Source organism: Polypterus senegalus, chromosome 6 (genome assembly GCF_016835505.1).
Source record: "Polypterus senegalus isolate Bchr_013 chromosome 6, ASM1683550v1, whole genome shotgun sequence".
In the NCBI taxonomy this organism is placed as follows: domain Eukaryota; kingdom Metazoa; phylum Chordata; class Cladistia; order Polypteriformes; family Polypteridae; genus Polypterus; species Polypterus senegalus.
The window spans coordinates 73819767-73843840 of NC_053159.1; the positions used below are offsets into that span (position 1 = coordinate 73819767).

Sequence of the window (24074 nt, forward strand, 5' to 3'; positions counted from 1 at the left end):
GATCAAGGAGTCCCTAAAAGGTATGTAAGAGTTATACAGTGTGGCATAGTGGTTAAACGTTTGTACTTCAAACCTTGAGATTGTGGGTTGAAATCATGTTACTGACTCTATGTGACTACTAGCAAGTTATTCAAGTCAAGTACCCCAATTGGAAAATCAAAAAAAATGTAATCAGTTGTATCTCAGATGTTGTAAGTCGCCTTAGATAAAGACATTAGCTAAATAATAATTTACAAAGGTGAAAAGTGGTACTGGTGTCTCAGATGGTTTTCTAATTAATGTTGGCATGCATCAAGGACCAGCCCTTAGTCCTATGCTTTTCAATGTCGATAACAACTTGACAAGATATTTAATGATGAACTGCTCTGGATGATACTTTATGTGCATGATGTTGTATTGATTGGAGTGAGAAACTCAAGCTGATTCCATAGCAATGATGAGTAGCTTTAGAGACAGATGCACTCAGGATATGCCAGAAGAAGACCAAGTACAAGTACCTCAATTTCTCTTAACCAAATTAGATTACCCTGTAGTGCACTGTACTTCTGACAGGTTAACCACTTGTGATGATTCAGGAATTCAAGTGTCTGCTCTAAGTTTTTATAATTGATGTTGATGATAGAAAATGGTGGTAAAGAAGTTAAACTATTGTCTCATCTTTAGGAACTCCATATTTGCTTTGTTCTTCATTCTGCCCCTTGCTTTCTGTCTGCTTTACTACAATGTTGCTAAGTACAGATCATTGGGACTTTGTGGTGTGAGGTGCCATCATACTAATGGAATGAAAGTAAGCACCAGGCATTTCCTGTTTATCGAAGACTGAGGATAAAAACCCTATTCTTCGGTGTGTTCTTTTTGCTTTGAGTTTCTGATGACTGCTACTTGTTCTAGAAATGTTTGACTATGATAACAACAACATTTACTTATATAGCACATTTTCATACAACCAATGTAGCTCACAAGATGAAATAAAAAGGAAGTTAATACAAAACATAAACAAAGAAGATTATACAGTATGTAACAAAGAAAAAAGTACGGTTGGATGGCCAGTTAAGCTGGAGAAAAAATCTAAATTTGCAAGGGTACCATGGCCAAAACACCCCGCAGCCCCCACTGGGCATTTGACCCAGCATACTGCAGATGTTCTAAATCAGTCCTTATGGTTTACAGGCATCACATGGAAGAATGTGATGATGATGGTCATGTGGATATATGGGACACCCACCATTCAATCCAAAAATGCAGAGGGCAAGATGGTACCCATGATCAGGTGGTGGTGGCACAGACAGCAAAGAATATTAGAGATTAGTACAGAACTGCAGAATCTAGAGAAATGCAACTAAGATGTAGCTATGAAAAACACATTTTAAAGTAATGGGTTTTTAGCAATTTTTTAAATTGTTCTACAGTATTAGCCTGGCGAATTTCTATTGCTGAAGTATTCCAGATCTTAGGTGCATAACAGCAGAAAGCCACCTCACCTCTTCTTTTCAGGTTGGGACTTGGAATAATAAGCAGATCTTCATTTGAGGAATCTGAGGTTATGACTTGGAGTGTAACGAGACAGATATTCCAAAATATAGGGCGGGTGAGATTATTTAAGGCTTTGTAAACCATTAGTACCATTTTAAAGTTAATTCTGAATGACACTGTAATGACATTAAAACTGGTGAAATGTGCTCAGAAAAAAAAGCTTTTGTTTTTGGCTTTATACTGCCAGCAAAACAGGCTGGGCAATCAAAGTTAAAGGATGATACAGGAGATTAATTATATTACCTTAACTCTTTTTGGGCTGATGTTGACGATGGTAATCAACTGTAAACTGTGCCAAAACAAACCATTATGTTTTAGTTGGACTCTCATTGCTATAAGAAAAGTTAGCTTCTTTGGTTTGACCGATATTTTCTGCGCTCGTGTGAGTAGTAAGGTGCAAACAAGAGCAAAAATGGCACTAACATAATGGAGAGAGATCAAAGCGAATGCGTAAAGCAAAATACTCGGTGGACAAAGTTTTGCCTATTATCTCTGAACTGGACTATGACTTGCCGAACTCCGATTTTGATACAAGTGATCGAAAAACGAATGTGAGGTTCCAGCTTCAGCTGACTGGTCCCCAGCTAAACATGTAACTGACATGCCTACGACAATCTTTGCCAAGAGGACTGCCACTTAACAATGGTAAGAGGTAGAAACCAGACTGTAATGCACTGCGACTGTGACTACTACTGTGGCTGCCGCCCCAGCCATACAAAGACAGCCTGGCAGCAAGTCTGCCGCACATTCTTGGCAAACTGGCAGTCGCAGCATGCAGCAACGGATGTTTTATGTTGATTTCTTTGTGAAACCATTGCTTTTCAGAAACTATGTTTTTCGAAAAAAATATTCAGCCCTCAAAGAGTTAAAGTGCTGCTGGGTCAAAATCAAGGCAAACTGAAAACCAAAACACTAAACCAAACTCAAAGTCAAAATAAGGATCGCTATAATTCAATAACAATAAATAACTACAAAAGTCCACAACTTTTTTTTGTGTATCCACAATCTCAGATGCTTTGGCGCCAGCTTATAAAGTATCAGGCTGGTCACAGGATGTGATGCAACCTCAAGAAACCACACCCCCATCTTGACCAAATGCTGCAACAGAATGAAAAAAAATAACGATATAACATATTCAGAGTCCAGACACCAAATATTACAAAAATAATTACACAGAGAGAATCGTTATTGTTAAAATATTTACTTAAAGCAGAAAAAGTCCTGCATCGTAACAGGCTTCTGATGTGGCTTTGATGAAGGACAGCATTGACTCTCTTTATAATTGTTCTTTGGCTAGGCAAACAATAACTCATCTCCTGGGTCCCTTCCATTACAAAGCAGGCTCTCTCTAAGTTTTGGAAGAATATACCCTACATAACCAGATATTGATAGTATGCCTACATGGGTCACTGGGCATTAAGTCAGTCAAAGAAAAGCTGGAAGAAGAATAACTTCACTGGTATGGTCAAGTTATGAGGCGAGATAAAGTACAACTTGTACAGCGATCACAAGCAATCCAGCAGCAGAGAAGAGGACCAAGGCGACCAAAAGCTACCTGGAACTGGGGATATGAAAAAGCACTGGGGAATAAAAAGAATATACCTCAACATCTGGTGCATAGCAGAAGATAATATTCTCTCAATGCTTGTAGAGCCTGCCCCACATGAGTAAGATTGTTTTGGTGGGCTCAACAGATAAATAGCCAGGAAAAAAGAGCTGTATCAAAAATGTCTGTGATGCAATTCTGCAATTAATGAACCACAGCAAGAAAAAGCCAGAAGGCAGACTTCTAAAAAAATAATATGCCACCTCTGAAAATGTTCATCCTAAATTTTCTGTTACAGTAGCCTTTTATGACATTCAACATCTTTCTTGCCACACAAACTCAGATGTATAAAGAAAATAGAAAGTATTGAAAAGGGAATAGAAAATGAAATTATTATTTAATGCAAGATGGGAAATACTTTTTGATTTACCGACATCTACAGCAGTCCATCTATATTCTGTAAGTGCACTACAGTGGCAAGCTAGCACAGCATGTGCCCATATAAACTACCCAGAAGGAATCATTTCTGCCTTGAAGTGAATAGGATGGTATCACACACATCCAAAAAGTCAAGGCACAGAATTTAGAATTGATACCTGAAAGGAAAGACTGTGTGAGGAAACTGGGTATGGCAAAGCAGTCTGCAGCAACAATACCAGTTGCTTTCCAGTGTCTTGTAAAGTTTTTAGCCAAGCATTCTAACATGCATACAGGAGGAGAAAGATAGGATGGATGGTGCTTGTTTTCAACACAAGTTGTGATTTTACTCAGTGATTTCTTTAGTGTGTTGCCTCCATGAAATGATTCTTGGCAAGACCAGGAAGATAGTTATTTCAGGTAAGGAAGACAGCAGTTTCAAGGTAAGGTTATTATACTGACACAGTGTGTTTACATGCACACACAAAATCAAGTTAAAGTAAATAATTTCATTAAGGCAGAAGCCTCCTTTCTTAAAATTATGCACTTACATGTACAAGTAGAAGTCTGGAGTTCTCTCCAATGTCATTAAACTGCACAAAAAAGACTTAAACATCATCATCGGATATGGTGAATCTGAAAATAAGTTTCAACACTGCCTGTGAACATTTTCTTGTCTTTTATAAATATGTTTAGTCACATTGACATTTTATTTAAAGATTTCTGTTACCGGGCGGCACTACCTCGCAGTTAGGAGACCCGGGTTCGCTTCCCGGGTCCTCCCTGCGTGGAGTTTGCATGTTCTCCCGTGTCTGCGTGGGTTTCCTCCGGGCGCTCCGGTTTTCTCCCACAATCCAAAGACATGCAGGTTGGGTGGATTGGCGATTCTTAATTTGGCTGGGTGTGTTTGTGTGTGTCCTGCGGTAGGTTGGCACCCTGCCCAGGATTGGTTCCCGCCTTGTGCCCTGTGTTGGCTGGGATTGGCTCCTGCAGACCCCCGTGACCCTGTATTCAGATTCAGCGGGTTAGAAAATGGATGGATTTCTGTTACCAAATTGCCCACAGCACACGCTTAGCTGCGTGACTGAGCCCTGCAAAGGGCCCATTATGTGTGCTTCTTACACCCAGTGCTATTGGAATAATAATAACACAGATATGTTTACCTTAATAAGATATGCTTTAGGTTACTTATTCCTTTAAAAAGTAATCGGACTACTTAATACACATTACTTTTAATGTTTTCCCCTACTGCTCTTGAGATTGCAATGCTGAGTTTAGCACGTAGGTTTAGCTTATCAGCATAAATTTAACAAATTTTAAAATATTTTAGACCAGTTAAGAAATAAACAAATCACCCGAATATTTATTTTGGGATGCTTCTACCCATACCTGCTGAAAGTGTCTGTGAAGTAAATGCACGCAAAGGCTAACAGAGTGCAATGGACATCCACTGACTACAAAATGCTTAACAGTACCCTGGTTATGGGTTTACATGACCACATAATCAGATTATTTGTAGACAAATGAACCTCTGCTAATCAGGTTTCTCAGAGGCCAATGAACCAATTTTCATTATAGCAATAAGGGTTTACATGGCATTTTAGAAATCAGGTTTCTCTGAATAATTGAGCTATTGAAGGGCATATAAACACATTAGGTGATTGTGGTGCTAGTTAGTGTTGACATGTTGCACGTTGATTGGCACATGCAAGCTAGACTTTTTCCGTACTCTGCACATGTGACAATACTGGCCATATGATCCAACTTTGATATTCAACAAGCAACATCTAAAAAGCACAAGAGGAGCAGATGGTATCCTGGTCAGAAGAGACAACAGGGTGATAAAAACTGAAGGAAGCAAAAATAACTATCATCATGTCAAATGCTTATGAGCAAAACCCAATGTCAAAATAAAAAGCAAGAGGCACCAGCACTAAAAACTTTTTCATAAGAGTGTTCTTCTAACCCTGGAGTAGCAAAAGCAAAGACATTCAATAAACGGATAACAGGAGCTTTGTCCCACCACTTTTTATACACAATGCAAGGTGATACAATATGTCACATGACCTGTTCATAATGTGACAGGCAATGGGCACAGTGATTGTAAACAAAATGGCTGTGGTCATGCAAAGAATGTCCTAAAATGGCAACAATATAATAACTGAAAAAATGATATATACACAAAAGTACCTAAATGTACTAGAAGTTCAAAACACAGATTACAATACACACAAAAGCTTATGAAAATATTGCTCTGAAACTCTCTTACACAGAGTAAATAAACTCCAAAGGGTCAGTGTGAAGGGTGCACAATATCCTGAGAGCATGTCTCTGGACTTTGGGAGGAAATCTGTACAAAAATGAAGGGAACATTGAAACTCCACACAGAAGGAGCCAAACAGATGATGCCATTTACTGTAAGGTGGCAATGCCACCTGCTTGTGTCACTCTGCTGTCCAAAAAACTACTAAAAATTCCATGATATACAAAAATATAACAGAATTCCACAAGCACTACTGGGCAGCCCCAAAGTATTTTTTATCACTTCCTTAAACTCATTTTCCCTGAACAAACAGATTTGGTTCCCTTTTTCTTTATACCACAAAGTTTCAGTTATTATTTTACTATCACTAGATTTTACCAATACAACAATTACTATAATTATTTGTGTTGGACTAACAATCAGCAAAAAAGGAACTGCACTGAGTGTTGCATGCTGTGCTCACTGATTGGAAATTAAAATGCTGCAGTGTGCAAGCAGGAACACAAAGTACAACTGACACTCACACACTAAGGGCATGGATGTGGCAAATGTAGAATAATTTAATTCTAAGATTCTAATGGATATTTTTTATTTAAGCATCCACTGGATAAGTGTTACTGGATACTAGAGATGGGGGAGAAAATTAATGCAGTACAATACTGCAATATTTTTATGTTATGATGTATACTTGATATTTTGAGAACAGAATAAGTATGACAAACAAGATGACACCATGCATCTCATCTTGCTCATGTGGTTATACGTTAGTTAAGTTATTCCAATATCTCATCATGCACTGAACCATATCAAATACTTTACGGACTTTCAAACTTGAACTTGATGTTAATTTAGAGACATTAGGTGAATGACATTGTAAGCTTATTGGTGTAAAAGGCTTGTTCTCATCAAGATTGTCCCAGTGTTGTAATGTTTAAACAATTCAATCATTTCTGATTTGGCTCCAGTCTCTTTAGACCCCACTGTTGTCAGTGCATGGCCAAAATTACCTACACTAATTTGGCCTCAGTAGTAACAGATAGCAGTGAGACAGATGTCTAAGAAGTCAAAATTCCATCTCTCATTATGCAGGTCACCATTTTCCATCCAAAACAGGTACTTATCATTCAGCAACACTAATGAAGGTGCTCATAATTGGTGATTCCATAGTGCAGAAAATTAGAATTCCAAACTATGTTAACGCAGAATAAAACACCTATAAAGTGCCAAGGTTTCTGACATTGAGACTCAACTGGACTTCCTGGCTGATGATGAAGTATGCACCTCATTGCTACATGTCGGCACCAATGATATAATTTTTTTTTATTTTGAATTGACATACTTTATTAATCCCAGAGGGGAAACTGTCTTTTCACATGTCTTTTGGGATTCAGTGTGCTGCAGTAATCTCAGGTATTAAAGAAGAATTTCACATCTGTCTACAACAAAACTAAATGAAATTGTTTGAACTTAAACTCAAATTTAACTATGCATAGCAATCTACATCAGCTGACATGTAATTATAATATGACACTTAAAGAGGTCATGGATATAGTAGCCCCTTTCAAAACACAATTTACTAGAACACACAGAAATGCACCAATTCATGAGGGTACTTGTGAAAACAACACTGTAGATGGAGAGTAACAAAGTTGCAAGTCTTCCAAACCACATGGACAGAGAGTGTTAAAAATCATAAAAAGTACTCTTTAGGCCCTACTGTGACTATTATTGTAGATTAATAGATATCAGGAATGTGTACTGTTTAGAATAGTTTCTAAACTAACAAATTAGAATTCTGAACTGCCATGCAAAATCCCTACAAACATTAAGAGTGTTTATGAAGTTCTTTAATAATGAAGTCAACAATATAAAATCCCAGATTTCAGCGTTACCTCAAAAAAAAAAATAATTTGTCAAATCCTGTCTCTCCTTGTGCACAACCCTTTAGTAATTTTAACTTAACAACATAAAAGGAAGTCATAACTTTTATTTCTAAAAACACACCTACTGCCTTGTCCCTTAGACCCAGTCCTGACAAATTTAGTGAAAAGCTCAATAAATGTTCTGGCAGCATCCCTTCTTTGCATTATCAATAGCTCATTATTAACTAACACAGTCTCTAATGCAGTAAAGGTGTCAGTTATCAACCTTTATTGAAATGATTAGAGCTAGATCCAAAAATATTTAATAACTAGCTGATTACTCAGTGGCTTCGCTCACTGAGTGCAAGGGAAAAAAATAAAATGTAGTATATAAATTAGTAAAACATTAACATGTAAGAAGTAAAGATACATTGAGCAGTACTGGAGTGCTTTCGGGCACTAACAGCAGCTTAAATGTATTTGGATCATCTCTCAGTAGCAGATCCCTTGTGAAAGGCGCTACACGACCGCTGTGGTATAGAAATCACATTTTCTATACGATCCTGAAAATTTCTGCCTGACATCCTTGCACTACGTGCCTGTGATTTAAGAGAAAAATTATTCTGAAATGTGGACACTGCCCTTCCGTGCTTAACGGGCAGAAGGTCCAAACAATTCCCAAGTCCAAAACTTAACATGAAGAGGTCGGTACATCTTCTTAGATGTAAACCCTCCATCTTCTTAAAAGAATTATCACAAAAGCAACCCTGAATGTTGTGGGGTTTTAGTGACCTAAACTCACCTTAAGGGACAGTAAGTAGTCGTGAAGCGCAATTTAAAAAGAGAGTTTTGCTTCGATGGCGCCGATCACACTCATTCGCAATGATTTCCCAGGAGCCGACGGGGCAATCACAATCAGTGCGAGAAGAGAGGACGCCACCCGAAACTGCGAAGCTCTCGAACCGGCAGAGCAGTCCAACATTCCACACCTCCGAGCGTCCACTTTGTTCTCATGACCCCTTGCCGCTGAAGGTGGTGTTGTCTTCACATTGTTTACAGCTCGGCGCAGTTAAAAAGTAGAAAGACACAAAGCTGTTTTCCTCATCTCTTCTACTATCAAGTACTGCCAATTAAAAAAACATATAATGTGTCAGTTTCGTAAGTTATGTGGACGAATAAATTAAACTTTTCTGTCAGAACGCGCCTGGCGGCGAACGGCTCAGCACTGGAGTCCAGAGAGGAGGGCTGGGAGAGGGCGAAGCGGGGCGCACTTCTATGGGATAGATTGCCGTGTTTGTGTTTACTTCTTTTCAATATCAGTAAAGTAACTCTAACACAAATAATAACAGTTCATAAAGACAATATAAAAATGGCATCCACAAATGAAGTGATTAGTTCCTGTATTATTATATGTTCTGTGGTCATACGTAATTTCCGTTTGGTGTGGTCATACGTAATTTCCGTTTCAAACACGAAAAGAATTTTATACATATAAATTAAAGACTACAGGTATTTCAAATTTACCCTATCTTTCTAAAATACTTGTGCAGCTATAGTGTAATCTTACTACTTCAATAATTATGTTTGAACATTTCAGCTCAGCGTTTAATACCATTGACCACCTATTCTGTTAAACTGGCCTGAAAATTATGTTAACCTCTCAGGCTCTATTCTTGGACGGTTGCACAGTTTATATTTATTAAATTGATTTCCACACATACAGAAGTGTGTCGACAGAACTTGTTGATTATATTGCAGTTAGAAATGGTGTCCCACAGAGCTCAGCACTCAAACCTTTATAGTTTTCACTTTACATGCTTCAACTGGGGGTTAACATTAGAAATTGCAACATTCATTTCACTCATATGCAGCCGATACTCAGCTATATCCGTATTTGAGACCAAATAACTTTTCTCCTATGGTGTTACTTATTAATAGTGTCAGTGAATTAAAGTATATGATGAACAATAATTGCTGGTCTTCGAATATAGAAAAAAACACTGAAACATTATTTATTGGGAAGAATGATGCAGACCATAACTATATTCTGTCACTTTTTAATTCTGTACATCTAAATGTTACTTTTACTTTTAAAACACAAACAAAAAACTAAAGCCTATTTTTCCCCCTTAAAGCATTGGGGAATTAAGACTGGTTCTTAATATGAAACGTATGTAGACATTCATTCATGTATTTATTTGCAGCATTTAAGTGTTTGTCACAAGCTGTTCAAATCATTCTATATGTAGCTTTCAGTTAATTCAAAACACCGGTGCAAAAATAATTACAAGAACTATAAATAATGAACACATCACTCCAGTTCTCAAGTCTTTACACTGGAATCCAGTTAAGCTTAGCACTGATTTCACAATCCTCCTTGTTACATACAGTATAAAGTCTTAAAATGGCCAAGGCCCTGTTCACCTACCTACTGTACCTAACTTATCGTTAAATAGAAGCAGATCATGCATTAAAATCTCTACTATTGATTCAGAAAATGTAACAAAACAATATTGTGAGATCAAGCTTCAAGCTACAGGGCTCCAAAGCTGTGAAATGGTCTGCCAGTCTGTATAAAATATGTCACTTCAGTCTCAGCTTTCAAATGTGGGCTGAACAGTCACTACTTTACTCTAGCAAACCCTGATTAGAGCTGCTAATTAGATGTTCTCATTGCATTACGGTCTAATATACATTTGTTTAGAAATAGAACCAATACAATAATTATCACCCATTACTGACTTTTCTCTGTTCAGTTTCCCTTCTTGTCCTGCCACTGCTATACTCCCAAACTATTTTCTTGGCCAATGGAAAGACACCTGAGATACCGGGAGCCTTTGTATGTAAAGATGAAATTACTTTGTCTTCTTATTTAACTGCTTCACATGAAACTAAGTAAACCTTTAGAATGCCCAGAAGCGGGTGGGCAGCCAGATGGCATACATCTCCACGATAATTTTAATGGTCAGACATTGTCGGGATCCTTTAATATTAATCAGTCTGAAACTGCTTTGTTTTCTTGTTTGTTTAAACTAATTTGTATTTTGCAAAGTGTTCATTTGTTTGTTTTGTTTTTTTGTGAAAATTCGTTTAGCTTTCTGAGCCTGCAATAAGTGAGGAACACTAAACAAAAACACTCTGAACTGAAGTGAAAACCAACCTGATGTATTTAATGTATAAAAATGAAGGTAATGTAAAGCATCATGGGATTTTTTCACCTCACGGTTAACTGATATAGAATTTTTATAACTATTTGAAAAATAGAATAGTGTTCAACACAAGTTATTATGAAAACAGGACATGTACAGTTATTTGAGCCTAATAACTTTAAATGTACATTTGTATATATTCAAACAACATTTTAAATATGAATCATTCTAATATGAATTATGGGTTGATGGCCCAATATAAACATCTCACAAGGACTCGCACAGAGCTAAATTTAGACATTGTATTGATATGTGTGTTATGCACCATAACTGAGACACCTGAAATAAAATAGTAATAGATCAAATATTTAGGGATGTGATTTTTTTGTTCCAACCAGCTTCTGTTTTTAACTGGACTCCTGGGCTAATTAAGTGAACTGTTATTTTGTTATTCTGTGTTTTAGGAAGAACATAGCAATCAGTTTGGTAAAAAAATTATGAAACTGTAAAAATATGGAATTAATGTATTTTTTTCTTTTTAACAATATTTTCATCTTAATTTTCATTCTGCTTTTCCAGGTGTTCAAATTATTTAATTAATCCATTATTAGTGGGTCTGACGCTAAAGCAGTTGCAGCCTTTCATGATTCAGTTTTGTTTTCCTGGGTGTCTGCTCTGCTCATTTTTAATTGTCATTAATAAGAACAACAAAGGGAGCAAACTGCACAGAGGAAGGACAAGTTATAATGAAATCAACAAAAGAGAGTTAAGACTTAAATCTATAGCAAACTCAGAAATAATTTCAAATGTCTTATAAATGTAAAAATCATGCTGCTGTGCTTTTCTGAATGTAGAATAAGAATAACTAAAAATTGTTTTTTTTTCCATGGTTGATAAATGACAGCACTTTTAAAACACAGTATATAGTGTGTGCAGAGTGTGCTATGAATGTAATGATGCATCCTTCATTTCGTGTGCACATGCAGAATTATACAATACTTAACCCTGTATACTCTGGCTAGTTCGAAATTTAGCTAATCAAAAAATGGTATTGGTGAAGTGGTGTTCTAACACTGTTTATATTTAACATGTCTGTATAATTCTCAAACACATACATGCCACATTAAGTATGGCGAGTGCCCAACCTATATACAACTGCTTCTGGTGTCATATAAATAGGACTGACCCAGGACCGATTATTTTAAATTTCATCAAAATTGGTTCCGAAAAACGATGTCACACAGCCACCTTTCATAATGCTGGTATACATTCAAAGAGTTGCACAAAGCCTGTGGGTTTGACTAGAGCTGCTACAGAGGTGTCGCTGGTGTAAGTACTTATGAGGTGCTGAGATCACTCTCTGATAATGCCATTAGTCCTACAAGTATGTTTAGACAGAAAAGCAGATGTGATTGGAGGGTGCCCCATTTGGGTTTTCACGCAGTCAAAGAGCTTAGGGTGGGGGATCCCGTGGAGTTTCAGTAATGCAAAGAGCAAATTCCCCTCATGGGTTTTGGGTTTACAATTATCTGAAGAGTGTGTAAGGGGGTGTCCCAATGAAGGGAAAGGGGGACTGGGCACTAGAAGATCAGGGGTTGGATGTCTGAGATCATTGGATGGGGTAGTAGGGGGTCTAGAAGATTGGGGCAGGACAAATGAGATTGGGGGCTAAAGCTCCGGAAGCTCCCTCCTAATGACACAGCCAAGCTGCTGCTTTACTAGCATCACAGCTTACAAGTAGTTTGCCATATGTGGGAAAGCTTTATATAATCTCAGCCTAAACAGTGAAACACTGTCCAGAAAAAAGACAGGCATGAAATTTGTTTTGAACAGCCCAATAAGGAAGGCTTTGTAAAATAATGCATCTGAAAAATCAAAACTGAAAAGTGTGTCAGTAACACTGCAGTACCCAAGCAACTTGAAAAACAACACCCATCCATCCATTATCCAACCCGCTACATCCTAACTACAGGGTAACAAGGGAAACAACATACAATTGTAATAAACAATGTAAGTAAGAATAAGGCAGAAAAATGTCAAAATAAACAATGAAATCTTATGATAGACTATATGAGCTTGCTATACCAAATAGTTTCATTTCATTTGCAAAACTTCTGATGATCTAATGATAGGACTCTGTAGATGCTGTACATGCTCCCTGTGTATGCTTAATTTGTTCTCTGGGTACATTAGATTTCCTTTCTTATTCTATAATCATGCATGCTTAATCGACTGGCAACTCTAAACTCAACAAAATAAATATCCCATTGATACAAGTAAGGATGCTCCAATTAGGTTTTTTAAGGTTGATACCGATCTACAGTACAATTTCATGTTACTTGATCCACCGATTTCCATACCAATTTTTTTCCCTTTATCCTTTTAAAAAACTTTATATACTAACCTCCTGCCTAACCAGATACATAGAAGCCGTATGTCTTGTATCAAAGCATTTTGAACCTGAAATTTGCTCTGGCGGTGCTGGACGACTGGCTGATCCTGTGCTCTTACCTCCAAAAGGTCACCCAAAAACACAATTTTCCCTCGGGGATTAATATAGTACATCAAATCCAAAAAAAAAGGAAAGTCACACACCTGTCTATAGAAGGTCCCACAGTTTAAAAATGTATATAAGAGGAAAAAAACAAGTCTTGAGGTCAAAGGAATTGCCTGCTGTGTTTAGAGACAGGATTTTGTCAATCTACGGACGGGTACAAAAAAAAATTCTGCAGCTTTGAAGGATCCTAAGAACCCAGTGGCCTCTGTAATATTTAAATGGAAGATGTCAGGAACAATTATGATTCTTCCTAGAGCTGGCTGCCCAGCAAAACTGAGCAACTGTGGGAGAAGGGCCACAGTATGAGAGGTGACCAAGAACTTGATGGTCACTCTGGCTAAGGCCCAAAGAACCTGTGTGGAAATGTAAGAAACTTCCAGAAGGACACCCACCACTACAACATTTCACTAATCTGGGCTTTAAGGTGGAGTGGCCAGACGACACATTAAAGTCTGCTTGAAGTTTGCAAAAAGGTACCTAAAAAGACTCTCAGTCTATGAGAAACATGATTCCCTGGTCTGATGAATAACAGATTGAACTGTTAGGCCTCAATTTTTAGCACTATGTCTGGAGGAAACCAGGGACTGCTCATCACCTATCCAATACCATTCCAACAGTGAAGAATGGTGGTGGCAACACCATACTGTGAAGATTTTTTTCAACATCAAGAATAAGAAGTAAAGACTGAATGGAGCAAAGTACAGAGATATCCTTAATGAAAACTTGTTCCAGAGCACTCTGAACCTCAGATTAGGATGACGATTCACCTTCCAACAAGACAATGATGCTAAACACAAAGAAAACACAACACAGGATTGGTTTTAGGTCAACCCTGAGAATGTCCTTGAAGTGCCGAGCCAGAAATCAGACTTGAACCTAATAAAAAATCTCTGTAGAGACCTAAAAATAGCTGTCCACTTAGTCTCCATCCAACCTGACAGAGCCGGAGAGGATTTGCAGAGAAAAACGGCACACAATTGCAAAATCCATGTGTGTGAAGCTTGTTGTTTCATACCCATGAAAACTCCAGATTGTAATCACTTCCAATGGGATTTCAACACTGAGTGAAGGGTCTGAATACTTATGTCAATATGATGATTTCAGTTTTCTACTTTTAAGAAATGTGGAAACATTTCTAAAATCTTGTTTTCCTTTTGTCACTCAGGGATACTGAGTGTTGCTTGTTAAGGGAAAAAATTTATTTAAATGGCTTTAGCAAAATTGTAAAAAATGTGAAGGGTTCTCAATACTTTCCATGCCAGGGCCTTTGATATAAGCACTGTAAACCCCAAAGTAACAAAAACAGCACTTAATAAAGATTTTGGAAGATTTATGGGACAGCCTTCCAAATACTTTATACCAATAAAAAGTCAGATCTACACCAGCATCTTTGCTATAATACCGTGGATTTTAAGTAGACATTTTCTTCCATCACCACCAGCTCTCAGCTAATTTAACAACAGAAACAAAACGAGCCTCACAACAATAACCAGTGATACAAACCCTGGCCTCAATTCCAAAAGCCTCGGTCATTGATGCATGAGAACGTATTCAACAGAATGGCATCACCTCTGTGGTCTCCTTCTGCTGGCAACATTATAAAGCACATCAGTGGAGATGACAAATGTTCCCAACAAGAGAAAACCATTCAGTTCACAGAGCTGATCTGGTTAGTGAATATAGATGTTATCCCAACAACACATCTAAATGTTTTTGAAAAGACATCAGGGCCTCCACTTCAACTACATGACTCTGTAGTCTGTGCCAAATTCCCACGACCCTTTGTACGATGAAGTGCTCCTTGGTTCCCACCTTGAATGCAGTTTTTAAATTACACTGGTGGCCTTGAGGACACATTTCACAAATTAACTGAATAAATTCAGCAGGATCAACTTTCACATTGAGCGGCCCTGTGCTGGTGTTAGAGAGGAAGTTCTCAAGTGAACAGTATTGAACTAACATCCATCCATCCATCAATTATGTAGCTCACAGTCAGAGGGACCACACTCAGAGTACTTTCTAATTAAGAGGAAGTTGGAAACATCACACAAAAAAGAAGTTACAGTATCTAACTGAGAAAGCCAGGGGCAAGGCCTTCACAATGGTGGAAAAACTACATGTAACACCTCACTCAATTAAGCAAACGGATTGAATGGATTATTTGCATCCCTGCCAAGTGTACACCCTCTGGCTGATCTCAGTCGCTGCCAATCTAGCAGTAAAACAGATCAGCCTCACTCTTAGCCTTCAGTCCTGCGGTGTTTCTGCACAGTAACCTATTACATTGGAATAATCCATAAAATGCAAAAAGCTCTGGTTCTGGGTTTTTATTGTTTTGTTTCTTTCTATAAATGTCTGGTTATATGCATGAACTGTAAAGTAATTGATGAATCAATAAAGAAAAAACAGGATAAAATAATTTCTCATAATCATTCAGCACACCTCTCTGTTATTAAGTACCTCTAAAGCTATTTCATAAAAATATACTTTGAGTGATGATACCATTGGATACATCAAAAAATACTAATAAACTACTGTGTAATAAAATAAAATAGAATAGAATAGAACAAAAAAAATGGGGATACGGCCAATATAGTAAAAAATGCAGTATGCCATTTAATTCTAAAGAATTTCTGCCTTAAGCAACTGAATTTCAAGAGACATGCTTTTCTCCTTCTAATAAGGAAAGCGCACCGATCAGCATCTATTAACAGCACAAAATTATTATGTTCCAGTTAACATTATAGCAGGGCTAGACCGTTAGCCACCTGAGTGCTTTCTGTCCACACGCAGAGCAAATGGCACCTCTCAAGTATTAATTGCTCTCTACGTACACATCTAGAAGGCACCCTGCTGGGAAAGCTTTTTCTCTGACTTTGTACATGGTGCTCACTATGGTAGTAATGAGTCTGTTGAAAATTTGTTCTCAGTCTGGGAATAAGCTGTACAGCAGGGTGGTGCTGTAAAAAATGAGATTCAGTGGCACAATGCCCAGGAAATGCGAACATAATGTGTCTATTACAGACAGGAGGGCGGGATTCCTTGTTTTCAGCTTTTTCCTATTTATATCTTTTACTGGAGGCATTTTTTCTTAAAATGGGTTGATACATTCTAGAGTTTAATAGTTATACAGTATAAAAAAAGATGGTATTAAAAGTAAAGTTGCTAATTACCATTACTGACATATTGGTCACAATGTAAAAAAAATGATGAACAGAATAGGTTCTTACTAAGATAGATAGATAGATAGATAGATAGATAGATAGATAGATAGATAGATAGATACCCAACCAAAAAGTTGGGACGGTATGGAAAATGCAAATAAAAAAAAACACAGTGATTGTTAAATGTACTTGGACTTGTATTTCAGACAAGATATGTCATGTTTTGTCTGGTCAACTTCACTTCATTTCTTACATTCATACTGATACATGCATTCCTACATTTCAGGCCTGCAACACATTCCAAAAACAAGTTGGGACGGGGAAAATTAGGGTCATTAATGAGGTGAAATAATTAAATAATGATGCGATTTCAAACAGGTGATGTCAACAGGTGATTGTGATCACGATTTGGTACAAAAGCAGTAACCATGAAAGGCTGAGTCTCTGAGGAGCAAAGAAGAGCAGAGGATCTCCAGTTTGTCACCAAATGCATGAGAAAATTATTGAAACATGTAAAAACTATTTTTCTCAAAGAAAGATTGGAAGGGATTTGCATAAATCTTTCTCTGCAGTGTATAATATCATTAAATAATTCAAGAAATCCGGAGGATTTCAGTGTGGAAAGGGCAAGCCGCAAGCCTAAGCTGAACTCTCATGATCTCTGAGACCTCAGATGGCACTGCATCGAGAACCGCCACTCATCAACAGTTGATATAACCACCTGGGCAAGGGATTACTTTGGCAAACCCTTGTCAAGCACTACAATACATTAGAAGTGGCATCAACTTCTCTTGGCTCGGAGTGCATCTGGGATGGACCATCACACAGTGGAAACGTGTACTGTGGTTAGGTAAATCAGTATTCCGGACCACTGTGTGTTCCAGACCAAAGACAAGAAGGACCATCCAGACTGTTATCAGCAACAAGTCCAAAAGCCAGGGCCTATCATGATATAGAGTTGTGTCAGTGCCCTTGGCAAAAGAAATTTATGCCCTAATACAAAAAAGCAACATATGCTGCCCTTAAGACAAGATCTTTTCCAGAGACGTCCATGCATTTTTCAACAGGACAATGCAACACCACATTCTACACACATTACAAAGGCATGGCTGCAAAGGAAGAGGGCCCAATACAGAATGTGTGGAGAATTTTGAAACAAAAAATGTGACAACAATGACCCTGTACTGTTACACACCTCGAGACATGTTTTGCAGAAAGAATGGGACAAAATAACACCTGAAACGCTTCATCGCTTGATATCTTCAGTGTTGTGAGAAGGAATGGTGACATTAGAAAGTGGTGAATGCTTTACCATCCCAACTTTTTTTACAATGTGTAGCAGGAATGGATGTATATTGACAAATGAAATGAAGCTGTTCAGACCAAACATGAACTATCTTGGGTTTGTACTATCTGCAATGGAATAAAAGTCAAAGTAAATTTAAGAATCAATGTGTGTGTGTGTTTTTTTTTATTTACATTCTCCATATCATTCCAGCTTTTTCTGATTTGAGGTTGGAGATAGATAGATAGATAGACAGATAGATAGATAGATAGATAGATAGATAGATAGATAGATAGATAGATAGATAGATAGATAGATAGATAGATAGATAGATAGATAGATAGACAGGGCACATGACAATCCCACCTACCCCACCCTCGGCCATATTGTGGGTGGCCGCCTGGCTCCAGACTTCTCAGGCAAGTTGATCTTTTTCAGTTTTCTTTATTCACACTCACACTGCTTATTCGATGACTGATTTTAGTATGTGCTCCCCATTGCCCCCACCTTTCTCATTTCCTTTTCAGTTTGATGGTGGCACACTGTCTAATGCCACTGCCTCACAAGCCCAAAGTCCTGGCTTCATATCTCACCCTAAACACGGTCTGCAAGGAGTTTACACATTCTCCCCATAACGTTTTTGAGTTTATCCTGCCATGGTCAGGTTTTCCTTTGTTCACCCCAACTAACTAAGTGAAACAAAATGTGCACAGGGAATTCCAACTTCACATAACTAATTCTGGTAACAGTGCAAGTTGGTTGGTACACAACAGTTTTAAAATTTATACAGTGCCTCTTTCAGTTTTAGAGTACACTTGCTGCTTAAGTGGCAAACATTTCTCTTAAAAAACGTAAAGAAAAAATAAGCAAGACAATAAGCTAGTCTACGACGAAATAAGATTGGGAACGATCTTTTAAAATGTGAATTAAATGTAAGTGTTGGGTTAATTCATAAGAAAAACTTCTGTTGGCTCTTTCGTAACATTTAAATACATTGTGCAATATTCAGTATTTCCTCAAATGATAAAAGAGAAAATTAGCATCTGGGATGTGCTGCATAAGCTAATTTTATTGCATTAGTGGGGCACATGCACAGACTTGCCAGACATGGTTGATCATTGAAAAAATGAACAGTAGAAGCTTGGTAGCACCAAGTCTTCCGTTGTATGCAAAAGCAGTTGTCACGCAAGACTAACAACACATGTGATTCTCAACAGAAGGCAGCAGGGTGGCTTTCTATTTAACTTTAATGCCATGATGAGGACAGGAAAAGCTTGCAATGTGTGCTATGAGGGGAAATGCAACTGTTGCAAACAAGCACTGAGGTACTACACACTTTGCTCCGCTTGCTTGTGTCTACAAATCCTCCCTTGAACTTCCTTAACAGCAGGTGCGAGTGCTCAACCACCTTTTCTTGCTTGCCATTAAAAGAACAAAGCCGACCAGCTGAAAAACCCACAATGAAAGGGTGGCATGGCAACTTTCCACTTAGTAGTTTCATATGAATCATCACATCTACTAAGACAGCTCCACTAAGTAGAAATGATATACATTTCCTTTACTGAGTGCATTGCAGGATTAAACATTTAAGAAAATCTCTTCCATCTTCTCGTTTGTAAATATTCTGAACTGTGCCTGTAATATACAGTGGGCTGGCATCTCTTTTCGGGTGCTGCTGCCTTGTGACGAGTGTTTTTGGGAGCATGGACTAGTGCAAGGGTTGCCAACTCCAATTCTGGTAATCCACGGTGGCTGCAGGTTTTTGTTCCAACAAAGCTGCTTAATTAGAAGCCAATCCTCACCAATAACAGATCTTTAATTTTGTGGATTGGTTTTAACTCAACCATGTCATTTCATTCTTAAATCATAGATTTTTTTCCTTTCCACTGATACATGTATCATCCAAGTGATGTGAAGCCTAAAACGGATGAGTAATTTCCAGTTCTTCACTTTCTCATCAGTTTCCATCTGAGTACTTAATTGAACCAAATAGTGAATGATGAATACACACAAGTGGAAATGGGGACAAGCTAGATGTAGAACAGCTGGTGCCTTTGTCATATTTTAAAACAATGAATACAGCTGTTTAAGACTAAAATTACCAATTAAGGGTTGAAAATATTAACAACCGAGACAACTAAAATGAAGCAGAAAAATGTCACTTGAGCAATAAGTGCTTCATCAGCAATGAATGATTTCTCCTGAAACAATTGGATTGGAACAAAAACTTAAAGCCACTACGGCCCTCCGGGACTGACATTGCTCAGCCCTGATTTAAAAAGTCTGAGTCTTAAATAGCAAATAAATTAAATGAAGTTAATTAGTAGCAAAAACTAGTCACTAATTAAGAAAATTGTTAGAATGAAAACCTGTAGCCACTGTGGCTTTCCAAGATCAGAGTTAGCCACCCCGGACTAGCATCTTAAACAATGGAAAAATGGATTACAGCCTCATTTTTTTCAGGGCGCTTCTAAAAATGTCATTCTGAAGCAATTCAGGCAGCTTACATTACATTTATAAATTCTGCTTTGCACTGTCTGAATTGAAGAGTCAGGCGCAGGCTCATTTCCTTTACTTTCTGACCATCTAAGAGTGAAATTAAAGCCTTGGTTATCTGACTATTGAAATCTTCACAAGCTATAGAAACAACACGGATATTGGTGAAAGCAATTCAGTTCAGCAAAGCTCACACGGTATCCCAAGGTAATGAGAACCACAGATTCGGCCGGAATGCAAATTAAAATTTCAGTGCCTTTGATAAAGGCAGAGTACGCTGACTTCCAAGGATGTCAGTTCAACAACAAAGAAAGACTGTTAGGGACTGAAAAATGTGAAAAACAACCTCAGCAATGACCCCAGAGCAGACACCTCACAAATGTAATTGATTTTCATAGCTCTGCTTTAAATATTTGTACTGAATCAATGAAAAATTTTATTTTTTTTAAACAGTTCAATTATAACTATATTATCTCTACTTTATGTCATAGTTATATGAAATGGATGCTAAACTCACTATAATTAAAGGCCTGTTTATATTTATGCATTTGTCCATCCATTTTCTAAAACTCCTTTATATTGTAAAGGGTTGGGGGAAGCTGGAGCCCATCGTGATAAGCAAAGGGCTCCAGGCAGGAACAACCTCTGGACAGGTCGACATTCCAGTGCAGGGCAACACACACACACATTTGGACCAGTTTAACATCACCAATACACCTGACCTGCATGTCTTAGGGCTATGGGAGGAAACCCAAATGGACACGGGGAGAACATGCTAACTTCATGCAAGGAGTATACATGGCATAAATCCCATTCTCTTTTTTTTGCAAAGCAGCAGCGCTACCACTCTGCTACTGTGACACCCTTTATGTATTCATATACTGTATATGAAAGTACTGGTGAATTGCCAAGCTGCAGTGTCCATGACCAAATATCTTAAATCGTGATGATCTCTATTCTTTCATTCTCCTTTATCTGCCACTCAGGTCATGTTGATCATAGAAACGACCCAAGCACGCATCAGGCACAACACAGCAGCCAGCCCTGGAACGGATGCCAATCCATTACAGGGCACAATTACTGTATATCCATACATGTGCAAGGCGGAAGGCTGCAGGGCCATTGTGTGAATGTGCCACCTCCACACAGAAAGTGGCCAAGAGGTGCAAGACAGCAGTGCTAACCAACCTCTGAAACATCACTGATCGGTTTTTGAACCTGTCTACACACAGTTCTAGATCATTGAGCCCATTTTGTCAACAGCAAACCCTGGTTGGGATTGCCATCTTTGGAGACCCTCACTAGCACACACACAACACAAAATACACTTCACGTGTCTTCTTTGTGTCTCCTTGCTGGTGTTTAAAAAAAATAGTGCATGCTGGTGAGGAGACACTGGTGCAAATTATTTATTGCAATGTGGGATCCTTTACTCATAAGCCTGATTTTTATTTCCATGTAGAAAAATACAAAGTTGAAGCCAGTTATTGAGATCCTGATCTGTGATTTACACCCTTCAACAACAGTCAGCACCTCATGAAAATCCCTTTTGGAATCCACTGAGTTGGGGAAACGAAGAAAACAGGGAATTAATAAGTGAAGAATTAAGACAGTGGCAGTTTTTAATCTAGACAGCTACAATCCATTAAAACTAGGAAGTTCCCCGAGTGATCTGGGTGGGGACTTAACAAAACATTCTGAAAATTCAGCCGAACACTGTAGCCTTTTGTCTCCGCACTGGGTTTTAGTTCACCCTCTCTGATAAAGGAAATCGGGGGAAGACCCCTGTACTCCCCCCAGTGATACCCACGACGATTACACACTTTATTGATTTATAGTCTGGATAACATTTATGTTTAAATATTAAGTCACAAAAAGCCGGGATCGCCACAATTCCGCAAATAGTACCAGCAATCGCTGCCCCTTAAAAGTTGCCACGAGAAGTGAGGTGGCACAGTCCAGCACTCGACCCTACCCAATATAAAGCCCATACTTACAGTGACACCAACCCAGGTGACAGCACCAGTGTAGCTTAAAGCATTTCCCATGGCTATGAGTGGCGCAGATGGACAGTCCATCACACGGTAGGAAGTCGGGTCTCCCCGCGCAGCTTCTGGCCAGCGCCTGAGCCTCATCCAGCTTCTCACTCTTGGGCACCTTCTGGGCTCCCGCGGCGGTCATTTCATCGATGGAAGAGAGGATAACAATCACAGGCAGTGTAAAAAAATGCCCTTTCACAATGATATCGGTGGCCACCAAAAAAGATAACGGGTTAGTATTCCGTCTTCCCCTTCTGAGTGCAGTTTAAACTCCCTCGAAAAAGACAACTTTCGAAGATTCAGACTCAAAAGAGCGCCTGAACAAAAAATATCAACGCATAAAATACAAAGATCCCATTAGTAAAAGAACATACAACAATAGGCAAAGCCCCTTCCTTCCTTTCTTCATTTAGAAATCCAACTTCCCATGAGTGCTTTGCTGCCAGGATCTCCCTGTTCCCCTCCGCGCAACTTGGAAAGTGCCGTCAGTTTGGCAGCTGCAAAGCTTCTACTGCTCGAGCTTCTAACCGCATCGGCATCGCCCGACTCCCCTGGAGAGTTTCACTGCGCTGGAAGCCCGAAGCGAGCTCTAGTTACACTTGCAAGAGGCACCGTCTTCCTCCTGCTCCGATTAACTGCAACACACGTTTAAAATTGCATATCCGTAGGAAAGCGCAAATGTTCCCCTGAAAAAACAAAGGCATCATCGCCAAGCAAGCACTCCGAAAAGTCGGTGGCTTTTGAAAAGTGTCCCGAAGTGTGTGACCTTGCCGCCGTCGCTGCCAATCCAGATGTACAAAAAAAAGCAGACAGCCTGGCGAACTTTCCGCTGGCTCGTTCTCCAGATGTGCGCTTTGCTGAGGCGCGCTGCTGGCTATCCCGAGGTGCACAGTCTGCAACGACAGAGAAAGAGAGAGACAGAAAAAGAGAGTGACGCCCCAGGATCCTCCCGCTGCAGTACCGCGGGAGTGCGCCAGGGGGCGTCGATACGGCATCTATGGATGATACGGGATTAGACGGCTCTCTACACTCTCTCTTATTATGCATCTGAACAGCGCTGCGAGGAGAAGAAGGAATTTACAGAGAGAGACTAAAACGCTGGTTTCAGGTAATACCAGAAGGCTCTTATATATAGCGCCTTTCACCATTAGCGCTATCCCACTAGCACAGTACAAGCACACAAGGTTGTTTTATATTGTGCCGCTATTGACACTCTGCCAAATTATTTTTCCAATACATAGGTATATTATTATGTTTCACTTCAATTACTTCGTGTGGGTCACATAGGACATCCAAGGTGGAACTGAACTTTTAAAGTAAACCATCTAGCAATTCACTTCATGTTTATGGTTGCTTCACAGCTCCAAAACAAATTCTGCTTGTAATTTGTAATCCTTGCTTTGTCTATATTGTATTTTCTGTCTTTTTCATAATACTTTGAAAAGACATCTTAGGTTAATTGCTTACTGTAAACTCCATATATACATACAGTGCTGCTAGGCAAAGCAGCTATATCACCTGCACTTCATCGCAGGTAATCCACCTGAAGTGAAGGATGTTAGGTTTCAACCAGTACTTAAATAGGAGACCTTTTAGGAGAGGCCTGAGTTGTTACTGGAACAGGGGTTGGTGAGGCCAATGTGGGTGGATGTCAACGCTATGGTCAGTGTGTGGATGCCAATGTGACGGTGTAGTGCAGTGACCTTTGAATGAGATGTAAAACTAAGATCTTGACTCTCTGTAGTCATAAAAGATCCCTGGAT

General features: G+C 38.8%; 1 protein-coding gene across 1 annotated transcript in view; it reads right to left on the reverse strand.

Moving 5' to 3' along the window:
• zgc:162707 (UPF0524 protein C3orf70 homolog B) overlaps positions 1-23208 on the reverse strand; it is a 108619-nt gene extending 85411 nt beyond the window's left edge. Inside the window, exon 1 of the mRNA XM_039756342.1 lies at positions 22270-23208. Within this exon, the coding sequence (XP_039612276.1) occupies positions 22270-22453 (184 nt within the window). The 5' untranslated portion in view covers positions 22454-23208. The remainder of the gene's footprint in view (positions 1-22269) is intronic.
• Between the last annotated feature and the right edge of the window lie 866 nt (positions 23209-24074).